Here is a 25174-nt window from a genome sequence, read left to right as displayed (position 1 = left end):
CTCAGACCTTATTCACACTGGCCCTAACTGTGCAGCTGTCACTCAGGCCTCGTTCACACTGGCCCTAACTGTGCAGCTGTCACTCAGGCCTCGTTCACGCTGGCCCTAACTGTGCAGCTGTCACTCAGGCCGTGTTCACACTGGCCCCAACTGTGTAGCTGTCACTCAGGTCCTAACTGTGCAGCTGTCACTCAGACCTTATTCACACTGGCCCTAACTGTGCAGCTGTCACTCAGGCCTCGTTCACGCTGGCCCTAACTGTGCAGCTGTCACTCAGACTCGTTCACGCTGGCCCTAAATGTGCAGCTGTCACTCAGGCCTCGTTCACACTGGCCCTAACTGTGCAGCTGTCACTCAGGCCGTGTTCACACTGGCCCCAACTGTGTAGCTGTCACTCAGGTCCTAACTGTGCAGCTGTTCCTCAGGCTGTGTTCACTCTGGCTTTAACTGTGTAGCTGTCGCTCAGACCTCGTTCACTCTGGCCCTAACGGTGCAGGTGTCACTCAGGCTGTGCTCACACTGGCCCTAACTGTGTAGCTGTCATTTAGACCTCATTCACACTGGCACTAACTGCAGCTGTCACTCAGGCTGTGTTCACACTGGCTCTAACTGTGCAGCTGTCACTCAAACCTCGTTCACACTCGCCCTAACTGTGCAGCTCTCACACTGGCCCTAACTGTGCAGCTATCACTCAGGCCTCGTTCACACTGGCCCTAACTGTGCAGCTGGCACTTAGGCCTCGTTCACACTGTGCAGCTGTCACACTGGCCCTAACTGTGCAGCTGTCACTCAGGCTATGTTCACTCTGGCCCTAACTGTGCAGCTGTCGCTCAGACCTCGTTCACTCTGGCCCTGACTGTGCATCCGTCTCTCAGGCCCTAACTGTGCTCCTGGCACTCAGGCCTCGTTCACACTGGCCCTAACTGTGCAGCTGTCACACTGGCCCTAACTGTGCAGCTGGCACTCAGGCCTCGTTCACACTGTGCAGCTGTCACACTGGCCCTAACTGTGCAGCTGTCACACTGGCCCTAACTGTGCAGCTGTCACTCAGGCCGTGTTCACTCTGGCCCTAACTGTGCAGCTGTCACTCAGGCCGCCTTCATTCTAGTGCTAAAAACGTTCCATTTTCCCGTCCATTCATGTCCTCTGCCACTGCTGCCACCGCCCATTCATGTCCTCTGCCACTGCTGCCACCGCCCATTCATGTCCTCTGCCACCGTCCATTCATGTCCTCTGCCACTGCTGCCACCACCCATTCATGTCCTCTGCCACTGCTGCCACCGCCCATTCATGTCCTCTGCCACTGCTGCCACCACCCATTCATGTCTTCTGCCACCGTCCATTCATGTCCTCTGCCACTGCTGCCACCACCCATTCATGTCCTCTGCCACTGCTGCCACCACCCATTCATGTCCTCTGCCACTGCTGCCACCACCCATTCATGTCCTCTACCACTGCTGCCACCGCCCATTCATGTCTTCTGCCACCGTCCATTCATGTCCTCTGCCACTGCTGCCACCACCCATTCATGTCCTCTGCCACTGCTGCCACCGCCCATTCATGTCCTCTGCCACTGCTGCCACCACCCATTCATGTCCTCTGCCACCGTCCATTCATGTCCTCTGCCACTGCTGCCACCACCCATTCATGTCCTCTGCCACTGCTGCCACCACCCATTCATGTCCTCTGCCACTGCTGCCACCGCCCATTCATGTCCTCTGCCACCGTCCATTCATGTCCTCTGCCACTGCTGCCACCACCCATTCATGTCCTCTGCCACTGCTGCCACCGCCCATTCATGTCCTCTGCCACTGCTGCCACCGCCCATTCATGTCCTCTGCCACTGCTGCCACCGCCCATTCATGTCCTCTGCCACTGCTGCCACCGCCCATTCATGTCCTCTGCCACTGCTGCCACCGCCCATTCATGTCCTCTGCCACTGCTGCCACCGCCCATTCATGTCCTCTGCCACTGCTGCCACCGCCCATTCATGTCCTCTGCCACTGCTGCCACCGCCCATTCATGTCCTCTGCCACTGCTGCCACCGCCCATTCATGTCCTCTGCCACTGCTGCCACCGCCCATTCATGTCCTCTGCCACTGCTGCCACCGCCCATTCATGTCCTCTGCCACTGCTGCCACCGCCCATTCATGTCCTCTGCCACTGCTGCCACCGCCCATTCATGTCCTCTGCCACTGCTGCCACCGCCCATTCATGTCCTCTGCCACTGCTGCCACCGCCCATTCATGTCCTTCTGTAGACATTGTCAGGGCCCATTTACAGACCAAGCTCATCCCACACTGGAAGCCATCACTGAGTGTCACTGGGAGCTACTATCCAGCATGCTGGGAAATGTCTGTTCCTCTGTATATCATTAGAATAATGGTCCTGTGTCTCTGTGTTGCAGGCTGCCAGCCGTCTGTGCCAGGAGCTATGCCCAGAGTGCCCAGGTGAGTTTACTGTGTGTGAACTGCTGATTATTTACCTACCAGCATCTCTTCCTCCTGCTTATCAGCCATCTCTAACCATAACCACATCCTGTGTCATAACTGCCCTGCATGGGAGCGCCACCTGCTGGCCATCTCTAACCATAACCACATCCTGTGTCATAACTGCCCTGCATGGGACGCCACCTGCTGGCCATCTCTAACCATAACCACATCCTGTGTCATAACTGCCTTGCATGGGAGCACCACCTGCTGGCCAACACTAACCATAACCACCTCCTGTGTCATAACTGCCCTGCATGGGAGCGCCACCTGCTGGCCATCTCTAACCATAACCACATCCTGTGTCATAACTGCCCTGCATGGGACGCCACCTGCTGGCCATCTCTAACCATAACCACATCCTGTGTCATAACTGCCTTGCATGGGAGCACCACCTGCTGGCCAACACTGACCATAACCACATCCTGTGTCATAACTGCCCTGCATGGGAGCGCCACCTGCTGGCCATCTCTAACCATAACCACATCCTGTGTCATAACTGCCTTGCATGGGAGCACCACCTGCTGGCCAACACTAACCATAACCACATCCTGTGTCATAACTGCCCTGCATGGGAGCGCCACCTGCTGGCCAACACTAACCATAACCACATCCTGTGTCATAACTGCCCTGCATGGGACGCCACCTTCTGGTTTCACTAATGTAGTGCTCCCATGTCTGTGTCACATGATGGTGTACGGGGTCTTCGCCATGTTGGGGTCACATGATGGTGTACGCATACCTCCCAAATTTTTGAGATGAGAAAGAGGGACACTTAAGCCACGCCCCTGATCATACTCCCTGATCATACTCCCTGTCACACCCCTAGTCACGCATACCATAATGATTTTCTAAGACAAATATGTTGTTTTATAATTCAATCCACACTGGTCGTTTCTATCCTGGTTCATTTTCCTTCATATTAACGTTTTAAAGTTAGTAATATATCAATTTAAAGGAATACTGTACGGGGTCGGGGGAAAATTAATTGAACTTACCTGGGGCTTCGCATTGTCCCCCGCAGACATTCTGTGCCCGCGCAGCCACTCACTGATGCTCCGCCCCCGCAGACGTCCTGTGCCCGCGCAGCCACTCACCAATGCTCCGCCCCCGCAGACGTCCTGTGCCCGCGCAGCCACTCACTAATGCTCCGCCCCCGCAGACATCCTGTGCCCGCGCAGCCACTCACCAATGCTCCGCCCCCGCAGACATCCTGTGCCCACGCAGCCACTCACTAATGCTCCGCCCCCACAGACATCCTGTGCCCGCGCAGCCACTCACCAATGCTCCGCCCCCGCAGACATCCTGTGCCCGCGCAGCCACTCACTAATGCTCCGCCCCCGCAGACGTCCTGTGCCCGCGCAGCCACTCACCAATGCTCCGCCCCCGCAGACGTCCTGTGCCCGCGCAGCCACTCCCCAATGCTCCGGCCCCGCAGACATCCTGTGCCCGCGCAGCCACTCACCGATGCTCCGGCCCCGCAGACATCCTGTGCCCGCGCAACCACTCACCAATACTCTGGTCCCCTGCAGACATCCAGTGCCGGCGCAGCCACTCACCAATGCTCCGCCCCCGCAGACATCCCGTGCCCGCACAGCCACTCCCCAATGCTCCGGCCCCGCAGACATCCTGTGCCCGCGCAGCCACTCACCGATGCTCCGGCCCCGCAGACATCCTATGCCCGCGCAGCCACTCACCGATACTCTGGTCCCCTGCAGACATCCCGTGCCCGCGCAGCCACTCACGGATGCTCCGCCCCCGCAGACATCCTGTGCCCGCGCAGCCACTCACCAATGCTCCGCCCCCGCAGACATCCTGTGCCCGCGCTGCCACTCACGGATGCTCCGCCCCCGCAGACATCCTGTGTTGGCGCAGCCACTCCCCAATGCTCCGGCCCCGCAGACGTCCTGTACCCACAGAGCCACTCACCAATGCTCCGCCCCCGCAGACGTCCTGTGCCCGCGCAGCCACTCACCAATGCTCCGGCCCCGCAGACATCCTGTGCCCGCGCAGCCACTCACCGATGCTCCGGCCCCGCAGACATCCTGTGCCCGCGCAGCCACTCACCGATACTCTGGTCCCCTGCAGACATCCCGTGCCCGCGCAGCCACTCACGGATGCTCCGCCCCCGCAGACATCCTGTGCCCGCGCAGCCACTCACCAATGCTCCGCCCCCGCAGACATCCTGTGCCCGCGCTGCCACTCACGGATGCTCCGCCCCCGCAGACATCCTGTGTTGGCGCAGCCACTCCCCAATGCTCCGGCCCCGCAGACGTCCTGTACCCACAGAGCCACTCACCAATGCTCCGCCCCCGCAGACGTCCTGTGCCCGCGCAGCCACTCACCAATGCTCCGCCCCCGCAGACATCCTGTGCCCGCGCTGCCACTCACGGATGCTCCGCCCCCGCAGACATCCTGTGTTGGCGCAGCCACTCCCCAATGCTCCGGCCCCGCAGACGTCCTGTACCCACAGAGCCACTCACCAATGCTCCGCCCCCGCAGACGTCCTGTGCCCGCGCAGCCACTCACCAATGCTCCGCCCCCGCAGACGTCCTGTACCCACAGAGCCACTCACTAATGCTCTGGGCCCCGCCTCCGGTTCACCTCTTGAATTTCTGACTTTAAAGTTGGAAAACCACTGTGCCTGCATTGCCGTGTCCTCGCTCCCGCTGATGTCACCAGGAGCGTACTGCGCAGGCCCAGTATGGTCTGTGCCTGTGCAGTACGCTCCTGGTGACATCAGGGGAAGCGAGGACACGGCAACGCAGGCGCAGTGGTTTTCAGACTTTAAAGTCTGAAATTCCAGAAATGAACCGGAGGCGGGGCCGGAGCATTGGTGAGTGGCTGCGCGGGCACAGGATGTCTGCGGGGGCCGGAGCATTGGTGAGTGGCTGCGCGGGCACGGGATGTCTGTGGGGGCGGAGCATTGGTGAGTGGCTGCGCGGGCACAGGATGTCTGCGGGGGCGGAGCATTGGTGAGTGGCTGCGCGGGCACAGGATGTCTGCGGGGGCGGAGCATTAGTAAGTGGCTGCGCGGGCACAGGATGTCTGCGGGGGCCGGAGCATTGGTGAGTGGCTGCGCGGGCACAGGATGTCTGCGGGGGCCGGAGCATTGGTGAGTGGCTGCGCGGGCACAGGATGTCTGCGGGGGCGGAGCATTAGTAAGTGGCTGCGCGGGCACAGGATGTCTGCGGGGGCGGAGCATTGGTAAGTGGCTGCGCGGGCACTGGATGTCTGCGGGGGCGGAGCATTGGTGAGTGGCTGCGCGGGCACAGGATGTCTGCGGGGGCGGAGCATTAGTAAGTGGCTGCGCGGGCACAGGATGTCTGCGGGGGCGGAGCATTGGTAAGTGGTTGCGCGGGCACTGGATGTCTGCGGGGGCGGAGCATTGGTAAGTGGCTGCGCGGGCACTGGATGTCTGCGGGGGCGGAGCATTGGTAAGTGGCTGCGCGGGCACAGGATGTCTGCGGGGGCGAAGCATTGGTAAGTGGCTGCGCGGGCACAGGATGTCTGCGGGGACGGAGCATTGGTAAGTGGCTGCGCGGGCACAGGACGTCTGCGGAGGCGGAGCATTGGTAAGTGGCTGCGCGGGCACTGGATGTCTGCGGGGGCGGAGCATTGGTAAGTGGCTGCGCGGGCACAGGATGTCTGCGGGGGCGAAGCATTGGTAAGTGGCTGCGCGGGCACAGGATGTCTGCGGGGACGGAGCATTGGTAAGTGGCTGCGCGGGCACAGGATGTCTGCGGGGGCGGAGCATTGGTAAGTGGCTGCGCGGGCACAGGACGTCTGCGGAGGCAGAGCATTGGTAAGTGGCTGCGCGGGCACTGGATGTCTGCGGGGGTGGAGCATTGGTAAGTGGCTGCGCGGGCACAGGATGTCTGCGGGGGCGGAGCATTGGTGAGTGACTGCGCGGGCACAGGATGTCTGCGGGGGCGGAGCATTGGTGAGTGGCTGCGCGGGCACAGGATGTCTGCGGGGGCGGAGCATTGGTGAGTGGCTGCGCGGGCACAGGATGTCTGCGGGGCCGGAGCATCGGTGAGTGTCTGCGCGGGCACAGGATGTCTGCGGGGGACCATTAGAAGCCCCAGGTAAGTTCAACTCATTTTCCCCCGACCCCCCTTCAGTATTCCTTTAAAGGATGGGAATAAAGTTTAGAGTCAATCAAACACGTTTATAGTAGAGAAAAATATACTGTATATTTACATAAAAAGAGGGACAAAGTCCTGAAAGAGGGACAAATGAGGAGGAAAGAGGGGCAGGGCCTCCAAAGAGGGGACTGTCCCTCCAAGAGAGGTACAGCTGAGAGCTATGGTGTACGGGGTGTTGGGGTCACATGATGGTGTGCGGGGTCTCCTCCTCCATGTTGGGGGTCACATGATGGTGTGCGGGGTCTCCTCCTCCATGTTGGGGTCACATGATGGTGTACGGGGTCTCCTCCTCCATGTTGGGGTCACATGATGGTGTGCTGGGTCTCCTCCTCCATGTTGGGGTCACATGATGGTGTGCGGGGTCTCCTCCTCCATGTTGGGGTCACATGATGGTGTGCGGGGTCTCCTCCTCCATGTTGGGGTCACATGATGGTGTGCGGGGTCTCCTCCTCCATGTTGGGGGTCACATGATGGTGTGCGGGGTCTCCTCCTTCATGTTGGGGTCACATGATGGTGTGCGGAGTCTCCTCCTCCATGTTGGGGTCACATGATGGTGTGCGGGGTCTCCTCCTCCATGTTGGGGTCACATGATGGTGTGCGGGGTGTACTCCTCCATGTTGGGGTCACATGATGGTGTACGGGGTCTCCTCCTCCATGTTGGGGGTCACATGATGGTGTGCGGGGTCTCCTCCATGTTGGGGATCACATGATGGTGTGCGGGGTCTCCTCCTCCATGTTGGGGTCACATGATGGTGTACGGGGTCTCCTCCTCCATGTTGGGGTCACATGATGGTGTGCGGGGTCTCCTCCTCCATGTTGGGGTCACATGATGGTGTGCGGGGTCTCCTCCTCCATGTTGGGGTCACATGATGGTGTGCAGGGTCTCCTCCTCCATGTTGGGGTCACATGATGGTGTGCGGGGTCTCCTCCTCCATGTTGGGGTCACATGATGGTGTGCGGGGTCTCCTCCTCCATGTTGGGGTCACATGATGGTGTGCGGGGTCTCCTCCTCCATGTTGGGGGTCACATGATGGTGTGCGGGGTCTCCTCCTCCATGTTGGGGTCACATGATGGTGTGCGGGGTCTCCTCCTCCATGTTGGGGTCACATGATGGTGTGCGGGGTCTCCTCCTCCATGTTGGGGTCACATGATGGTGTGCGGGGTCTCCTCCTCCATGTTGGGGGTCACATGATGGTGTGCGGGGTCTCCTCCTCCATGTTGGGGTCACATGATGGTGTGCGGGGTCTCCTCCTCCATGTTGGGGGTCACATGATGGTGTGTGGGGTCTCCTCCTCCATGTTGGTGGTCACATGATAGTGTGTGGGGTCTCCTCCTCCATGTTGGGGTCACATGATGGTGTGCGGAGTCTCCTCCTCCATGTTGGGGTCACATGATGGTGTGCGGGGTCTCCTCCTCCATGTTGGGGTCACCTGATGGTGTGCGGGGTCTCCTCCTCCATGTTGGGGGTCACATGATGGTGTGCGGGGTCTCCTCCTCCATGTTGGGGTCACATGATGGTGTGCGGGGTCTCCTCCTCCATGTTGGGGTCACATGATGGTGTGCGGGGTGTACTCCTCCATGTTGGGGTCACATGATGGTGTACGGGGTCTCCTCCTCCATGTTGGGGGTCACATGATGGTGTGCGGGGTCTCCTCCATGTTGGGGATCACATGATGGTGTGCGGGGTCTCCTCCTCCATGTTGGGGTCACATGATGGTGTACGGGGTCTCCTCCTCCATGTTGGGGTCACATGATGGTGTGCGGGGTCTCCTCCTCCATGTTGGGGTCACATGATGGTGTGCGGGGTCTCCTCCTCCATGTTGGGGTCACATGATGGTGTGCGGGGTCTCCTCCTCCATGTTGGGGTCACATGATGGTGTGCAGGGTCTCCTCCTCCATGTTGGGGTCACATGATGGTGTGCGGGGTCTCCTCCTCCATGTTGGGGTCACATGATGGTGTGCAGGGTCTCCTCCTCCATGATGGGGTCACATGATGGTGTGCAGGGTCTCCTCTTCCATGTTGGGGTCACATGATTGTGTGCAGGGTCTCCTCCTCCATGTTGGGGTCACATGATTGTGTGCAGGGTCTCCTCCTCCATGTTGGGGTCACATGATGGTGTGCGGGGTCTCCTCCTCCATGTTGGGGTCACATGATGGTGTGCGGGGTCTCCTCCTCCATGTTGGGGGTCACATGATGGTGTGCGGGGTCTCCTCCTCCATGTTGGGGTCACATGATGGTGTGCGGGGTCTCCTCCTCCATGTTGGGGTCACATGATGGTGTGCGGGGTCTCCTCCTCCATGTTGGGGGTCACATGATGGTGTGCGGGGTCTCCTCCTCCATGTTGGGGGTCACATGATGGTGTGCAGGGTCTCCTCTTCCATGTTGGGGTCACATGATTGTGTGCAGGGTCTCCTCCTCCATGTTGGGGTCACATGATGGTGTGCGGGGTCTCCTCCTCCATGTTGGGGTCACATGATGGTGTGCGGGGTCTCCTCCTCCATGTTGGGGTCACATGATGGTGTGCGGGGTCTCCTCCTCCATGTTGGGGGTCACATGATGGTGTGCGGGGTCTCCTCCTCCATGTTGGGGTCACATGATGGTGTGCGGGGTCTCCTCCTCCATGTTGGGGTCACATGATGGTGTGCGGGGTCTCCTCCTCCATGTTGGGGGTCACATGATGGTGTGCGGGGTCTCCTCCTCCATGTTGGGGGTCACATGATGGTGTGCGGGGTCTCCTCCTCCATGTTGGGGTCACATGATGGTGTGCGGGGTCTCCTCCTCCATGTTGGGGGTCACATGATGGTGTGTGGGGTCTCCTCCTCCATGTTGGGGGTCACATGATGGTGTGTGGGGTCTCCTCCTCCATGTTGGGGTCACATGATGGTGTGCGGAGTCTCCTCCTCCATGTTGGGGTCACATGATGGTGTGCGGGGTCTCCTCCTCCATGTTGGGGTCACCTGATGGTGTGTGGGGTCTCCTCCTCCATGTTGGGGTCACATGATGGTGTGCGGAGTCTCCTCCTCCATGTTGGGGTCACATGATGGTGTGCGGGGTCTCCTCCTCCATGTTGGGGTCACATGATGGTGTGCGGGGTCTCCTCCTCCATGTTGGGGGTCACATGATGGTGTGCGGAGTCTCCTCCTCCATGTTGGGGTCACATGATGGTGTGCGGGGTCTCCTCCTCCATGTTGGGGTCACCTGATGGTGTGTGGGGTCTCCTCCTCCATGTTGGGGTCACATGATGGTGTGCGGAGTCTCCTCCTCCATGTTGGGGTCACATGATGGTGTGCGGGGTCTCCTCCTCCATGTTGGGGTCACATGATGGTGTACGGGGTCTCCTCCTCCATGTTGGGGGTCACATGATGGTGTGCGGGGTCTCCTCCTCCATGTTGGGGTCACATGATGGTGTGCGGGGTCTCCTCCTCCATGTTGGGGTCACCTGATGGTGTGCGGAGTCTCCTCCTCCATGTTGGGGTCACATGATGGTGTGCGGGGTCTCCTCCTCCATGTTGGGGTCACATGATGGTGTGCGGGGTCTCCTCCTCCATGTTGGGGGTCACATGATGGTGTGCGGAGTCTCCTCCTCCATGTTGGGGTCACATGATGGTGTGCGGAGTCTCCTCCTCCATGTTGGGGTCACATGATGGTGTGCGGAGTCTCCTCCTCCATGTTGGGGTCACATGATGGTGTGCGGGGTCTCCTCCTCCATGTTGGGGTCACATGATGGTGTACGGGGTCTCCTCCTCCATGTTGGGGGTCACATGATGGTGTGCGGGGTCTCCTCCTCCATGTTGGGGTCACATGATGGTGTGCGGGGTCTCCTCCTCCATGTTGGGGTCACCTGATGGTGATGGTATTTCTCTCGTGGTTCTTGTGGTAAGTGTGATGCTTGATTTGCAGACTGTGCTGGAGAAGGATGGTGTGGCAGCAGAGGCAGCTCCGCACAGTGTACACGTGGCACAGAAGACAGCTGTGGTGAGTATCTGTGTGGTGACACTGCTGGGTATTACTGACGGGTCAATGTGTGCAGTGTAATCCAGGGCTGTGGAGCTGCAGCAATTGTGGGTACTTGGAGTTGGGGAAAAAATGGCCCAACTCTGACTCCTAATATAAGTTGGATACTCCTATCTGATGCGCACACAGGAATCTCTTATACCGTATAAGCAAGCCGACCCCCATATAACCCGACCCCCCAACTTTTTCCTGAAAAACCAGGAAAAAATGATTGACCCTCATATAAGCCAGGGGTAGGAAATGCTGGATTGGTGCAGCCCCCCAGTGTGTCCCAGTATAGCTAGTATAGTGCCCAGTATGGGAAGGTAGTGCCTCAGTATAGCTAATATAGTGCCCAGTATACCTAGTATCGTGCTTAGTATAGTGCCCCAGTATAGCTAGTTTAGTGACCAGGATAGCTAGTATAGTGACCAGGATAGCTAGTATAGTGCCCAGTATAGCTAGTATAGTGCCCAGTATAGCTAGTATAGTGCCCAGGATAGCTAGTATAGTGCCCAGGATAGCTAGTATCGTGCCCAGGATAGCTAGTATAGTGTCCAGGATAGCTAGTATAGTGCCCAGGATAGCTAGTATAGTGCCCAGGATAGCTAGTATCGTGCCCAGGATAGCTAGTATAGTGCCCAGGATAGCTAGTATAGTGCCCAGGATAGCTAGTATAGTGCCCAGGATAGCTAGTATAGTGCCCAGGATAGCTAGTATAGTGCCCCAGTATAGCTAGTATAGTGCCCAGGATAGCTAGTATAGTGCCCAGGATAGCTAGTATAGTGCCCAGTATAGCTAGTATAGTGCCCAGGATAGCTAGTATAGTGCCCAGGATAGCTAGTATCGTGCCCAGGATAGCTAGTATCGTGCCCAGGATAGCTAGTATCGTGCCCAGGATAGCTAGTATCGTGCCCAGGATAGCTAGTATCGTGCCCAGGATAGCTAGTATCGTGCCCAGGATAGCTAGTATCGTGCCCAGGATAGCTAGTATCGTGCCCAGGATAGCTAGTATCGTTTGCACAGTGGGAGACATGGCAGCGCTTTCAAACAACCTCATACCTGAATGATTTAACTGCAATGGTGAGCAGAGCTCCAGAAACTGGACTAAATTACACACCCAGCATACACTGCAGGCAAAGAGAGGGAGGGGGAATTAGTGATTAAGCTGCATCAGTGGGCAGAGCTCCAGAAACTGGACTATATTACACACCCTGCATCACTATAGACCAAGGGGGGGTGTTAGCTTCAGTGATAATTAGTGCACAAATTATGACCTAATAGACTTCCCCACGGCGGTGACGTACCCCCTTGGGGAAGACCTACCTCTAACCTAGCAATAAAAACATAATTCCTACCTACCTCTAACCTAGCAATAAAAACATAATTCCTCGTGCTGCTATTCATAAATGGTATACACATTTCATAAGACAAGCAAAACAGACAAATGATAAGCGCTCAAGGATGCACCTGAATTGTAAGCCATCGCTGATGGCTTACAATTCAGGTGCATCCTTGAGCGCTTATCATTTGTCTGTTTTGATAGCTAGTATCGTGCCCAGGATAGCTAGTATCGTGCCCAGGATAGCTAGTATCGTGCCCAGGATAGCTAGTATCGTGCCCAGGATAGCTAGTATCGTGCCCAGGATAGCTAGTATAGTGCCCAGGATAGCTAGTATAGTGCCCAGGATAGCTAGTATCGTGCCCAGGATAGCTAGTATCGTGCCCAGGATAGCTAGTATCGTGCCCAGGATAGCTAGTATAGTGCCCAGGATAGCTAGTATAGTGCCCAGGATAGCTAGTATCGTGCCCAGGATAGCGAGTTTAGCCGCCCCCGCTGCTATTACCTTAGCTCCGCGGCTTCCTATTCCCCTGTCCTGCTCTTAAAGAGGAACTCCAGTGAAAATAATTTAATATAAAAAGGTGCTTAATTTTTACAATAATTATGTATACATGATTTAGTCAGAGTTTGCTCATTGTAAAATCTTTCCTCTCCCAGATTCACATTCTGACATGTATTACATGGTGACATTGTTACTGTGGGCAGATTATGTAGCTGTTCTGGCTTTAACAGACAGCTATAAACAGCCATTTCCTGTGCGTGTCATTGTTACATTGTGGCAGTTTGCCCAGAGTACCGTATGGTACCAGAGCCTCTTGTGGGAGGGGTTTCAGCACAAAATCAGTCATACAGCGCCCCCTGATGGTCTGTTTGTGAAAATCATTATATTTTTCATGTAAAAGTGGGTATCAGCTACTGATTGGGATAAAGTTCAATTCTTGGTCGGAGTTTCTCTTTAAACAGCAGCTTGCCCCACGGTGGCTGCTGCGTGATGACGGAGGAAGTCGCAGAGAGTGGCTTCCTGGTTACTATGGGAACCACTCTCTGCACTTCCTCCGTCATCACGCAGCAACCACCGTGGGGCGAGCTGCTGTTTAATTAAGAGCAGGACAGGGGAATAGGAAGCCGCGGAGCTAAGGTAATAGCAGCGGGTGGGAGAAGGCGGGGGGGACGACCCTCAGGCACATCACTCGCAAGCAAGCCGACCCCCCAACTTTTGACCCACTTTTTGTGGGTCCAAAATTCGGCTTGCTTGCGAGTATATACGGTATATACAATATCTCTGCTGTAAGAATAAAGCCGAATGTGTCGTTGTCACTAGCAGTCCTCCCCTCACCTGTCCTCTGTCCTCCCCTCTCATTCTCTGTCTCCTCCATCTCACCTCACCTGTCCTCTGTCCTCCCCTCTCATTCTCTGTCCTCCCCTCACCTGTCCTCTGTCCTCCCCTCACCTGTCCTCTGTCCTCCCCTCTCATTCTGTCTCCTCCATCCCACCTCACCTGTCCTCTGTCCTCCCCTCTCATTCTCTGTCCTCCCCTCTCATTCTTTGTCACCCCTCACCTGTCATCTGTCCTTCCCTCTTATTCTATTTCTCCCCTCGCCTGTCCTCTGTCCTCCCCTCACCTGTCCTCTGTCCTCCCCTCTCATTCTGTCTCCTCCATCTCACCTCACTTGTCCTCTGTCCTCCCCTCACCTGTCCTCCCCTCTCATTCTCTGTCACCCCTCACCTGTCATCTGTCCTTCCCTCTTATTCTATTTCTTCCCTCGCCTGTCCTCTGTCTTCCCCTCTCATTCTCTGTCATCTCCATGTCCCCTCACCTGTCTTCTGTCCTCCCCTCTTTAGGAGTCTCGGTCATTTGCAGCAGGAATGTTCAATGGCGTGATCCATGCAGAGCAGGTGTTCCCCTATCCGTCTGGTGAGTTGCTGTGGAAGGTAACCCTGTAAGATGTCTCTCCTGCTGTGTGCCTCCCTCTGACTCTCCGTCTCCTCTGTCCGCAGTGCTAAGTGAGGAGCAGGCTCAGTTCCTCAGCGAGTTGGTGGGTCCCGTCTCTCGCTTCTTCCAGGTATGTTCTTGTGTGGAGGGGAGGGGCTCTGGGCCTGATAAGTTACTCTTTTCACATGAAACGACCAATAAAACTCTCCTGTGAAGGGATGAGGGATATGGGAAGGGAGTCTGGGTCTGATCTGTCCTCTCTCTGGGTCAGTGTTCATTCCATGAATGATACCCAAATGCCTGGAGAATATGGGAGGGGAGTCTGGGTCTGATCTGTCCTCTCTCTGGGTCAGTGGTCATTCCATGAATGATACCTAAATGCCTGGAGAATGTGGGAGGGGCTGTCTGGGTCAGATCTGTTTTCTCTGGGTCAGTGGTCACTCCATGAATGATACCTAAATGCCTGGAGAATATGGGAGGGGAGTCTGGGTCTGATCTGTCCTCTCTCTGGGTCAGTGGTCACTCCATGAATGATACCTAAATGCCTGGAGAATATGGGAGGGGCTGTCTGGGTCAGATCTGTCCTCTCTGGGTCAGTGGTCATTCCATGAATGATACCCAAATGCCTGGAGAATAATGTGATGTCTGGGTCTGATCTGTCCTCTCTCTGGGTCAGTGGTCATTCCATGAATGATACCTAAATGCCTGGAGAATAATGTGATGTCTGGGTCTGATCTGTCCTCTCTCTGGGTCAGTAGTCATTCCATGAATGATACCCAAATGCCTGAAGAATATGGGAGGGGCTGTCTGGATCTGATCTGTCCTCTCTCTGGGTCAGTGGTCACTCCATGTAAGATACCTAAATGCCTGGAGAATGTGATGTCTGGGTCTGATCTGTCCTCTCTCTGGGTCAGTGGTCATTCCATGAATGATACCTAAATGCCTGGAGAATAATGTGATGTCTGGGTCTGATCTGTCCTCTCTCTGGGTCAGTGGTCATTCCATGAATGATACCCAAATGCCTGGAGAATATGGGAGGGGAATCTGGATCTGATCTGTCCTCTCTCTGGGTCAGTGGTCATTCCATGAATGATACCTAAATGCCTGGAGAATATGGGAGGGGCTGTCTGGATCTGATCTGTCCTCTCTGGGTCAGTGGTCATTCCATGAATGATACCTAAATGCCTGGAGAATGTGGGAGGGGAGTCTGGGTCTGATCTGTCCTCTTTCAAAGTCAGTGGTCACTCCATGTATGATACCTAAATGCCTGGAGAATATGGGAGGGGCTGTCTGGGTCTGATCTGTCCTCTCTCGGGGTCAGTGGTCACTCCATGAATGACACCCAAATGGCTGGAGAATATGAGAGGGGCTGTCTGGGTCTGATCTGTCTTCTCTCGGGGTCAGTGGTCATTCCATGAATGATACCCAAATGCCTGGAGAATATGAGAGGGGCTGTCTGGGTCTGATCTGTCCTCTCTCGGGGTCAGTGGTCACTCCATGAATGACACCCAAATGCCTGGAGAATATGGGAGGGGATGTCTGGGTCTGATCTGTCCTCTCTCTGGGTCAGTAGTCACTCCATGAATGATACCTAAATGCCTGGAGAATATGGGAGGGGCTGTCTGGGTCTGATCTGTCCTCTCTGGGTCAGTGGTCATTCCATATATGATGCCCAAATGGCTGGAGAATATGAGAGGGGCTGTCTGGGTCTGATCTGTCCTCTCTGGGTCAGTGGTCACTCCATGACCACCCAAATGCCTGAAGAATATGGGAGGAGCTGTCTGGATCTGTGAACGGGGGAGGGTGATGAGATGATCTTTTTAGTGATGACCACATAATTAAGTCTCTCTTATGGTGACTGTGTGATTATTTGGTGGTCACCATGTGATTGTTTCCATTGTGGTGACGCCATCTTGCCTTCTCTCAGGAGGTTAATGACCCCGTCCTGAATGATACCTGGAGATGTTGCGAGTACTGGAGAGGCGGTTTGGGTTTAGGAATCAGAAAGGGAAGGGCGGGTTGTGGAGATGATGGTATTTGGTGGTGACCGTGTGGTTAGGTTTCCATTGTGGTGACGCCATCTTGCCTTCTCTCAGGAGGTGAATGACCCCACCCTGAATGATACCTGGAGATGTTGCGAGTACTGGAGAGGCTGTTTGGGTTTAGGAATCGGGAAGGGGGGGAGGAGGGCGGGTTGTGGAAATGATGGTATTTGGTGATGACCGTGTGGTTAGGTTTCCATTGTGGTGATGCCATCTTGTCCTCTCTCAGGAGGTGAATGACCCCGCCCTGAATGATACCTGGAGATGTTGCGAGTACTGGAGAGGCTGTTTGGGTTTAGGAATCGGGAAGGGGGGAGGAGGGTGGGTTGTGGAGATTATGGTATTTGGTGATGACCGTGTGGATAGGTTTCCATTGTGGTGACGCCATCTTGTCCTCTCTCAGGAGGTGAATGACCCCGCCCTGAATGATACCTGGAGATGTTGCGAGTACTGGAGAGGCTGTTTGGGTTTAGGAATCGGGAAGGGGGGAGGAGGGTGGGTTGTGGAGATTATGGTATTTGGTGATGACCGTGTGGATAGGTTTCCATTGTGGTGACGCCATCTTGTCCTCTCTCAGGAGGTGAATGACCCCGCCCTGAATGATGACCTGCAGAAGGTGGACGACAAGGCTATGGCTGGACTGAAGGAAATGGGGGCGTTTGGCCTGCAGGTCCCTGTGGAGCTTGGAGGGCTGGGACTGAATAACACCCAGGTATGTTGCGGCTGGAGGGGAGGGGCTTATCTATCCCACATGTTATTGGCACAACCTTTTACCTGCACACATGATGGGCGTGGCGCTCTTGGTTTGTCAGCCTGTGGTCTCTTCCATTCATCGCTTTGTGTGTTGTGTACAGACTGTCTGGGCCACCCTGTATAAACACCTCTGTTTTGTCCCCCTGTGTGGTTAGTACGCCCGCCTGGTAGAGATTGTGGGAATGCACGATCTGGGGGTTGGCATCACGCTGGGAGCTCATCAGTCCATCGGATTCAAGGGCATTCTCCTGTATGGCACAGAGGAGCAGAAGAAGAAGTACCTCCCCCAGCTTGCCTCAGGTGAGATCAGTGCAGGTGCGTGGGGCAGAGAGCATACCTCCCAACATTTTGAAATGAGAAAGCGGGACACTTAGGCCACACCCCTGACACACCCCTAGTCACACATACATTGCATATGAATTTTTTTTAAAATTAAAACCGCAATGGGCCTTTAAATTTAAAAAAAAAATAAAAATAGCCAATATACCCTGCCCGTGGGTGGGGAGGAGGGTGCCACTGGAGAGGAGGCTAAAAAAAAGATCGAGGCGCCAGCCGCGCGGATGCGGTGTGTGGGATGTGGGTCCGGCATCATATTTCTCGCTCCCTCCGAATGTGCCCCCTGTGTCCCCCCTGCTTGCAGAGTAAAGTGCACAGCGGAGCGTGCTGTCATCTTACCATTCAACCTTGTATACCAGCATCTGACTCTTCTCTTCTTCCTGCTTCCTGTGACATCACAGGAAGTAGAGTGAAGACAGATGCCAGTACGCAAGGATGAATGGTAAGATTAATTGACAGCCCACCCCGCTGCGCAAACTTACTCTGCAAACAGGGGGGACACGGGGCACATTCGGAGGGAGGGAGAATAGGATGCCGGACCCGCATCCCACACACCACATCTGTGCAGCTAGCGCCTCGATAATTTATTTTCACATCTGACCCCCCAGCCAGCCGGACACTGGGGGGTCATAACAAGACAGCGGGAGAGCCCCCCCAAATTGGGACAGTCCCGCAGGATTCGGGACAGTTGGGGGGCTTGAGAGAGTATGACAATATTGGATACATCACCTGCAGACTGACAACTGCAGGAGAACTCATTCCATCTCACACGGTACTAAAACTCCACTGAATAAAACACAGCAGATCTGCACTCCAACACGTTCAGCACAATTCTCTGTAAACACAGCTAATCATCCCCTTCTAGTCCTCACAGAAGGTTCCAGAGAAGTCCTAATCTCCCTGCCCTTAAGGCCCATACACACGTCGGATTTTTGCGAACGACCCGTCGTTTGAACGTTCCGTCGTTCGCACGTCAAATCCGGCGTGTGTACAGACTATCTTTCGGGTGATAAGACTGGTCCTGAACGATCTGCCGGGCGGATCGCTGAAAACCAGTCTTATCACCCGAATGATAGTCTGTACACACGCTGGATTTGACGTCGGAATGAAGGAACGTTCAAATGACGGGTCGTTCGCAAAAATCCGACGTGTGTATGGCCTTTATCATAAGCTATTGCTTCACGGAAGATTCCAGCAAATCCTAGATAGTCCTGGTCTTATCTCGGGCCATTGTGTTAATATGTAGACTATGGAAGATCTTGATTACAGTAGCTGACATCCAAACAGAACATAAAACAAACAGGTTACAGAAACTTTAAGCCCCGTCTACACGGAGCGAGGTTTCCAAGATGTGCCTTATCAATCGAGCTGCTGATGCGGCTCGATTGATGAGATCCGTCAGGTCCGATTTTGCCGCCGCCGATTCCCTGCTCGTTCCCCACGAGGGGGACAATGGCAGGGAATCGAGCGGAAGATGAGCGGCGCAGGGACGAGGGCGGATTGAATCCAACGCGCGGGCGAGCGGGGACGCGGTGGGTACACGCGGGGATGTGAAAGAGGTGGTCCGGCGGCTAATCGAACCGCTGGATCGTCTCGTGTAGATCCACCTTAAAACTACAAGACCTAGCATACTAATATTACCGGTTTGCCACAGGTAGGGGTCAGCGAGAGGTGGTAGAAGATGTGGGGAAGATTGGGTTGGGCGTGGAGTAAATCTGGATCAGAGAGGGGTAGTAGAAGGTGTGTAGATGGTCAGGAATGGGTGTGGGGTAAATCGGGATTAGAGAGGGAGTAGTAGAAGGTGTGTAGATGGTCAGGGAGGGGTGTGGGGTAAATGGGGGTCAGAGAGGGGTAGTAGGTGTGTAGATGGTCAGTGAGGGGTGTGGGGTAAATGGGGGTCAGAGAGGGGTAGTAGGTGTCTGTGGAACGGGGATATGCAGTAGTGGTCACATGGTGGGATTCTGGCAGCAGAGTTGGCTTGTAGTAACCTCTCTCTCCACCCATCCAGGTGAGAAGATTGCAGCGTACTGCCTGACGGAGCCTTCTAGTGGCTCGGATGCAGCCTCTATCAGGACCACAGCCAAGAAAAGCCCCTGTGGACGCTTTTACACCCTGACTGGGGGCAAAATCTGGATCAGGTGACTATTAACCCTTTCCCCTCATTTGTTTTAATATGTGAATAGAAAGGAAATGCTGCCGTGGTTGGATAGCAGGTCCCAGACCACAAGTGCAAAACAGCGAGGTTGTTGGACCATATATAGGATAAGTGAATCAACTGGAGAATACTCAACTCAAGCGTCAATTCTCCTGGGGTTGGTTACATGGGTTCTTTAGCCAGTGTCATACCAACCATATGTATTTGTAGTATCACAGATATCCCCGATGAAATTACTAGAGTCTTAGACCAAAATCCTTTTATATAAAAATGTATTCTTGTAGTTTATATACAAAAACATTACCAGTGTTATAAGCGATATGCAAATAACCTAATAATACAGCTTTGGTCATCTGAAGTACATGAAATTAAAAAGACACTTTACCAAACTCTCATTTCTGGGTGCCTGAACCCACGACCCTGAGATCAGGAGTCTCATTCTCTAAGCCATATATGACATAGGATGTCTGTCTCTGCCGACTGAGGTCCTTCTAGCCTACATTTATACCCTGTCCTTGGAAGAAGCCAAGATCAGCAGCACCACTCTTGAAGAAATAGCTCTTTATTCAGACACGTCATTAAAATCACATGCCAAAAAAATGGGCTTAGACGCAGCTACAGCCTGCTGTTTGGAATGCTTCTTTGTCAAGCTTGCAGCTTGATAAAGAAGCATTTGAAACAGCGGGCTGTAGCTGTGTCTAAGCCCATTTTACTGGCATGTGATTTTAATGACGTGTCTGAATAAAGAGCTATTTCTTCAAGAGTGGTGCTGCTGATCTTGGCTTCTTGAATTGGCCCTTGGACATCAGGGTCATATCAGCTTTAGCACACTCCTATGTCCATTGGAGTGCTTGGTCTAACACTGTCTTTGTACACATGAGTCTCACTTTCCCATGGGCCATTTTTACTTCAGTGACCTTTTGACTTTGTCAGTATTAAGTTCACGAACTCTAAGAATCACGAGTGTATTCTATATGTGCCGTCAGTCCCCATATGACCTCCTAGGTCTCCAGAATATGTACAGTATTAGTCTAGACCAAAATATGTAGATGGCTCCTATATGAGCCCTAGGTCATGATTTATGAATGAGACCACATAGCCCCTATATGTCACCAAGGTCACCAGGAGATGTATTGCCTAGACTACACAGGCAGATACTCCCTTTTGGACATCTTGTCCCCTATGGAGACCTATGCCTAGACAGTCTGTCTATGACCTCCCGGTTACCTCTCTTGTGTAAACTTCTGGCATATGTGTATACTAGCTGGACGCCCGGCGTTCCCCGGGTATGTATTTGGCTAGTGTTGGCCCCGCCCCCTTTTCCTAACCCTAACACACAATTACTTAGTTACCAAGTTTGTGAGCTTTGCGGTCTTTGGCATCAATAATTTGCATTGAAATAAAATAAATCTGATTGGCTGTGGCTCCACCCCTTTTCTGAATCTGAAGCCACATCACCCAATGGCCAAGTGCACCAGGTATAGGTGATTAACAGTGCAAGAGGCTTGTGCCATTAACAGTGCAAGAATGGCAGCAATTAAATATTCCCCTTAAAAATCAATAGGTGGATTTTGATTGGCTTTTGTAGGCTCCACCCACCTTTCTGAATATTAATCCCAGTCACCCAGTGAACAACTGTGCAAAGTTTGAGAACCCTGCCATTAACAGTGTAAGAATGGCTGCGGTTTACATTTTCCCAATGAAATTTGTATTTTTCTCCACCCACTGATTTCCTGACATTGTTCGGGTATGTATTTGGCTGGTGTTGGCTCCGCCTACTATTTCTAACCCTAACACACAATTACTCAATAACCAAGTTTCTGAGCTTTGCTGTCTTTGGCATCCATACTTTCCATTGAGATTAAACAAATCTGATTGGCTGTTTGTGGCTCCACCGCTTTGTCTAAATTTGAACCCAGTCACCCAATTACCAACTGTACCTGGTTTAAGGCTTGTGCCATTAACAGTGCAAGAATGGCAGCAATTACATATTCCCCTTAAAAATCAATCAAAGTGAATTTTGATTCTTTTGTAGGCTCCACCCACTTTTCTGAATATTAATCCCAGTCACCCAGTGACCAACTGTGCAAAGTTTAAGAACCCTGCCATTAACAGTGCAAGAATGGCTGCAGTTTACATTTTCCCAGTAAAATTTGTATTTGTCTCCGCCCACTTATGACCCGGCGTTGCCCGCTTATGTATTTGGCTGGTGTTGGCTGCGCCCACTTTTCTAACCCTCACACACAATTAATCAATTACTCAATGACTGGCAGCAATGTAAATATTCCCCTTGAAAATCAATAGGTGAATTATGATTGGCTTTTGTAGGCTCCTCCCACCTTTCTGAATATTAATCCCAGTCACCCAGTAACCAACTGTGCAAAGTGTGAGAACCCTACCATTAACAGTGTAAGAATGGCTACAGTTTACATTTTCCAGTGAAATTTGTATTTGTCTCCGCCCACTTTTTGGTTATGGGAATAAAAAGTATCCTATACTTTATTCCAGGTAATGTACTATGTGTGTGCCAAATTTCATTCAAATCCGTTCAGCCATTTTTGCGTGATCGAGTAACAAACATCCAAACATCCGAACTTCCCATTTATTATATTAGGATTCATTGTTCTAACTAGATGAAAGGTGACCTGTTCTATATACTACTGAATACACTTTATCCTACTAATATAATAAATGGGAAAGTTCGGATGTTTGGATGTTTGTTACTCGATCACGCAAAAATGGCTGAACGGATTTGAATGAAATTTGGCACACACATAGTACATTACCTGGAATAAAGTATAGGATACTTTTTATTCCCATAACCAAAAAGTGGGCGGAGACAAATACAAATTTCACTGGAAAATGTAAACTGTAGCCATTCTTACACTGTTAATGGCAGGGTTCTCACACTTTGCACAGTTGGTCGCTGGGTGACTGGGATTAATATTCAGAAAGGTGGGTGGAGTCTATAAAAGCCAATCAAAATTAACCTATTGATTTTCAAGGGGAATATTTACATTGCTGCCATTCTTGCACTGTTAATGGCACAAGACTCAAACCTGGTACAGTTGATCATTTGGGTGACTAGGGTTCAATTTCAGAAAGGGGGTGGAGCCACAAACAGCCAATTAAATTTGTTTCATTTCAATGCACATTATTGATACCAAACACCGCAAAGATCACAAACTTGGTAATTGATTAATTGTGTGTTAGGGTTAGAAAAGTGGGCACAGCCAAATACATACTCGGGAAACACCGGGTCATAAGTGGGCGGAGACAAATACAAATTTTACTGGGAAAATGTAAACTGCAGCCATTCTTACACTTTTGATGGCAGGGTTCTCAAACTTTGCACAGTTGGTCACTGGGTGACTGGGATTAATATTCAGAGAAGTGGGTGGAGCCTACAAAAGACAATCAAAATTCACCTGTTGATTTTCAAGGGGAATATGTAATTGCTGCCATTCTTGCACTGTTAACCTCCTTGCCGGTCTAATTCCCGCCGCCAAGGAGGCAGCGCAGAACTTTTTTTTTATTTTATTTTTTTTTCAAATCATGTAGCGAGCCCAGGGTAGCGGCACGGCAGGTAGCGGCGAATCGGCGGGTAGCGGCGGCGATTGAATGTTACAAGAAGCTAGAAAAGTGCTAGCTACATGTAACAAAAAAAAAATTTATGCAAATCGGCCCAGCTGGGCCTGAGAAATCCTCCTGCGCAGGTTACCCCGAGCTGAGCTCGGGATAACCGGCAAGGAGGTTAATGGCACAAGCCTTAAACCTGGTACAGTTGGCCATTGGGTGACTGGGGTTCAAATTTAGACAAAGGGGGTGGAGCCACAAACAGCCAATATGATTTGTTTAATCTGAATGCAAATGATTGATGCCAAAGACAGCAAAGCTCACAAACTTGGTCATTGAGTAATTGTGTGTTAGGGTTGGAAAAAGTAGGTGGAGCCAACACCAGCCAAATACATACCTGAACAATGTCAGGAAATCAGTGGGTGGAGAAAAATACAAATGTCATTGGGAAAATGTAAACTGCAGCCATTCTTACACTGTTAATGGCAGGATTCTCAAACTTTGCCAGCCAAATACATACCCGGACAACGCCGGGCGTCCAGCTAGTAAGTCATATAAGAATGTCAACTGCTATATAAAGTTTAAACCACATTAAATATGTTTCCTAATTATCATACTTATGCACAAGCTTTAATTTATACTGGATTTTAATAATGTTTTCCCCATATGAGCTCACCCGCCGGTGGTGAGGTATTTTTTTTTTTTTTTTTTTTTTTTTCTAGCCTAAGTTCCTCTTTAAAGGCAGTATTATTGGCAGTGACTTTTGGGCACTCAGGTGGCACTCTATTAATGACAGACTTGGGTTACCACATCGGTTCATAATCCCTAGTGAAGGACATTTTCTGGGAATACAAGCAATCAAATCTAAGCATGAGCCGGAAACACTGCCACCTTCTCTGGGCCTGAACTCATTTAAAGCAGACTATAACCCAGCATTTCAACTTTACTCTAAAACATTATTTACAGCATATTATATGCAACCAGCGTTTTTTTTTTTTACTAGACCAGCATTGGAAGGGTTAAACACAGAGCTTTAAAGTTCCGTGGAGAGATATGCAGAAGTTCAGATGGATAGGTTTAACTAAATAGAATGTAACAAGTGAGAAATGTTACACACTCTTTGGCTGTCCTCCAGCTCCTTCTCAGAGAGAGTGAGTCACATTCAACACTTAGATACATTTAAGTAAACAAAATGTATCTATGTAAGCTTCGGATGCGTCTGCAGTTCTCTCCAGGAACGTTAAAGCTCTGTGTAACCCTTCCAATGCTGGTCTAGTAAAAAAAAAATGCTGGTTGCATATAATATACTGTAGATAATGTTTTAGAGCAAAGTCGAAATGCAGGGTTATATTCCGCTTTAAGATAGACTAAGGCACTGTGGAGAAATGACTTGTGTTGTGATGACTCAGCGCGTAAGAGCTGCATCCTCTGGGCTACAGAACAGAAAGACCACCCAGCCTATCGGAGCCCACCTCAATGGTGATGGCACAAGGGCAGCAACAGTGCATGTGGCCTGGGTAGCGGCATGTATCCCTTAAAGAGACACTGAACCGAAAAAAAATGATGATATTATGATTTGTATGTGTAGTACAGCTAAGAAATAAAACATTAAGATCAGATACATCAGTCTAATTGTTTCCAGTACAGGAAGAGTTGAGAAACTCCAGTTGTTATCTCTATGCAAACAAGCCATTAAGCTCTCCGACTAAGTTAGTCGTGGAGAGGGCTGTTATCTGACTTTTATTATCTCAACTGTAAGTGAACTGTTTACTTTTTCTCTGCTAGAGGAGAGGTCATTACTTCAGACTGCTCTGAAAGACTCATTTTGAATGCTGAGTGTTGTGTAATCTGCACATATTATAGAATGATGCAATGTTAGAAAACACACTATATACCTGAAAATATAAGTATGAGAATATTTTCTTTGCTGCTAATCTTCTAGTAATTATTCATAGTACACAACCAATTCATTATATCATATTTTGTTTTCGCTTCAGTGTCTCTTTAAGTCTAATCATTATGTCCTGGTTTTGGAGCAACATATACAGCTATCCAGACAACATCTGCATGCTAGCTAAACTGTCCTGTGTGCCTGTCCCCCATTGTAAACATGTCACATAATGAATGAAAAATATCAAAAGAAGACCCTCAACAGCTGAAACCGTGTTACGGGCAATAATGGGGCAACATTTCAGAACTATGGCAACTGCTCTCCTCAGTGCCCAAGTGTTGTTCCATAGAGGAAGTCTCACAACACAGAGGTAAATGTGTCTGCTCTCCTCAGTGCCCAAGTGTTGTTCCATAGAGGAAGTCCCACAACACAGAGGTAAATGTGTCTGCTCTCCTCAGTGCCCAAGTGTTGTTCCATAGAGGAAGTCTCACAACACAGAGGTAAATGCGTCTGCT

At 52.1% G+C, this 25174-nt stretch overlaps 1 protein-coding gene across 1 annotated transcript in view; it reads left to right on the top strand.

Moving 5' to 3' along the window:
- The window catches only part of ACADVL (acyl-CoA dehydrogenase very long chain), a 73102-nt gene that overhangs the window by 11971 nt on the left and 35957 nt on the right, over positions 1-25174 (top strand). Inside the window, exons 2-9 of the mRNA XM_068271940.1 lie at positions 2408-2450; positions 10539-10613; positions 13816-13888; positions 13972-14036; positions 16526-16660; positions 16857-17001; positions 19046-19175; positions 20457-20478. Coding sequence (XP_068128041.1) covers positions 2408-2450; positions 10539-10613; positions 13816-13888; positions 13972-14036; positions 16526-16660; positions 16857-17001; positions 19046-19175; positions 20457-20478 — 688 coding nt within the window. The remainder of the gene's footprint in view (positions 1-2407; positions 2451-10538; positions 10614-13815; positions 13889-13971; positions 14037-16525; positions 16661-16856; positions 17002-19045; positions 19176-20456; positions 20479-25174) is intronic.

Source organism: Hyperolius riggenbachi, chromosome 3 (genome assembly GCF_040937935.1).
Source record: "Hyperolius riggenbachi isolate aHypRig1 chromosome 3, aHypRig1.pri, whole genome shotgun sequence".
NCBI classification, from domain to species: Eukaryota; Metazoa; Chordata; class Amphibia; order Anura; family Hyperoliidae; genus Hyperolius; species Hyperolius riggenbachi.
Note: the sequence above shows the minus strand (reverse complement) of the source record. Positions and strands in the feature narration are given on the sequence as shown.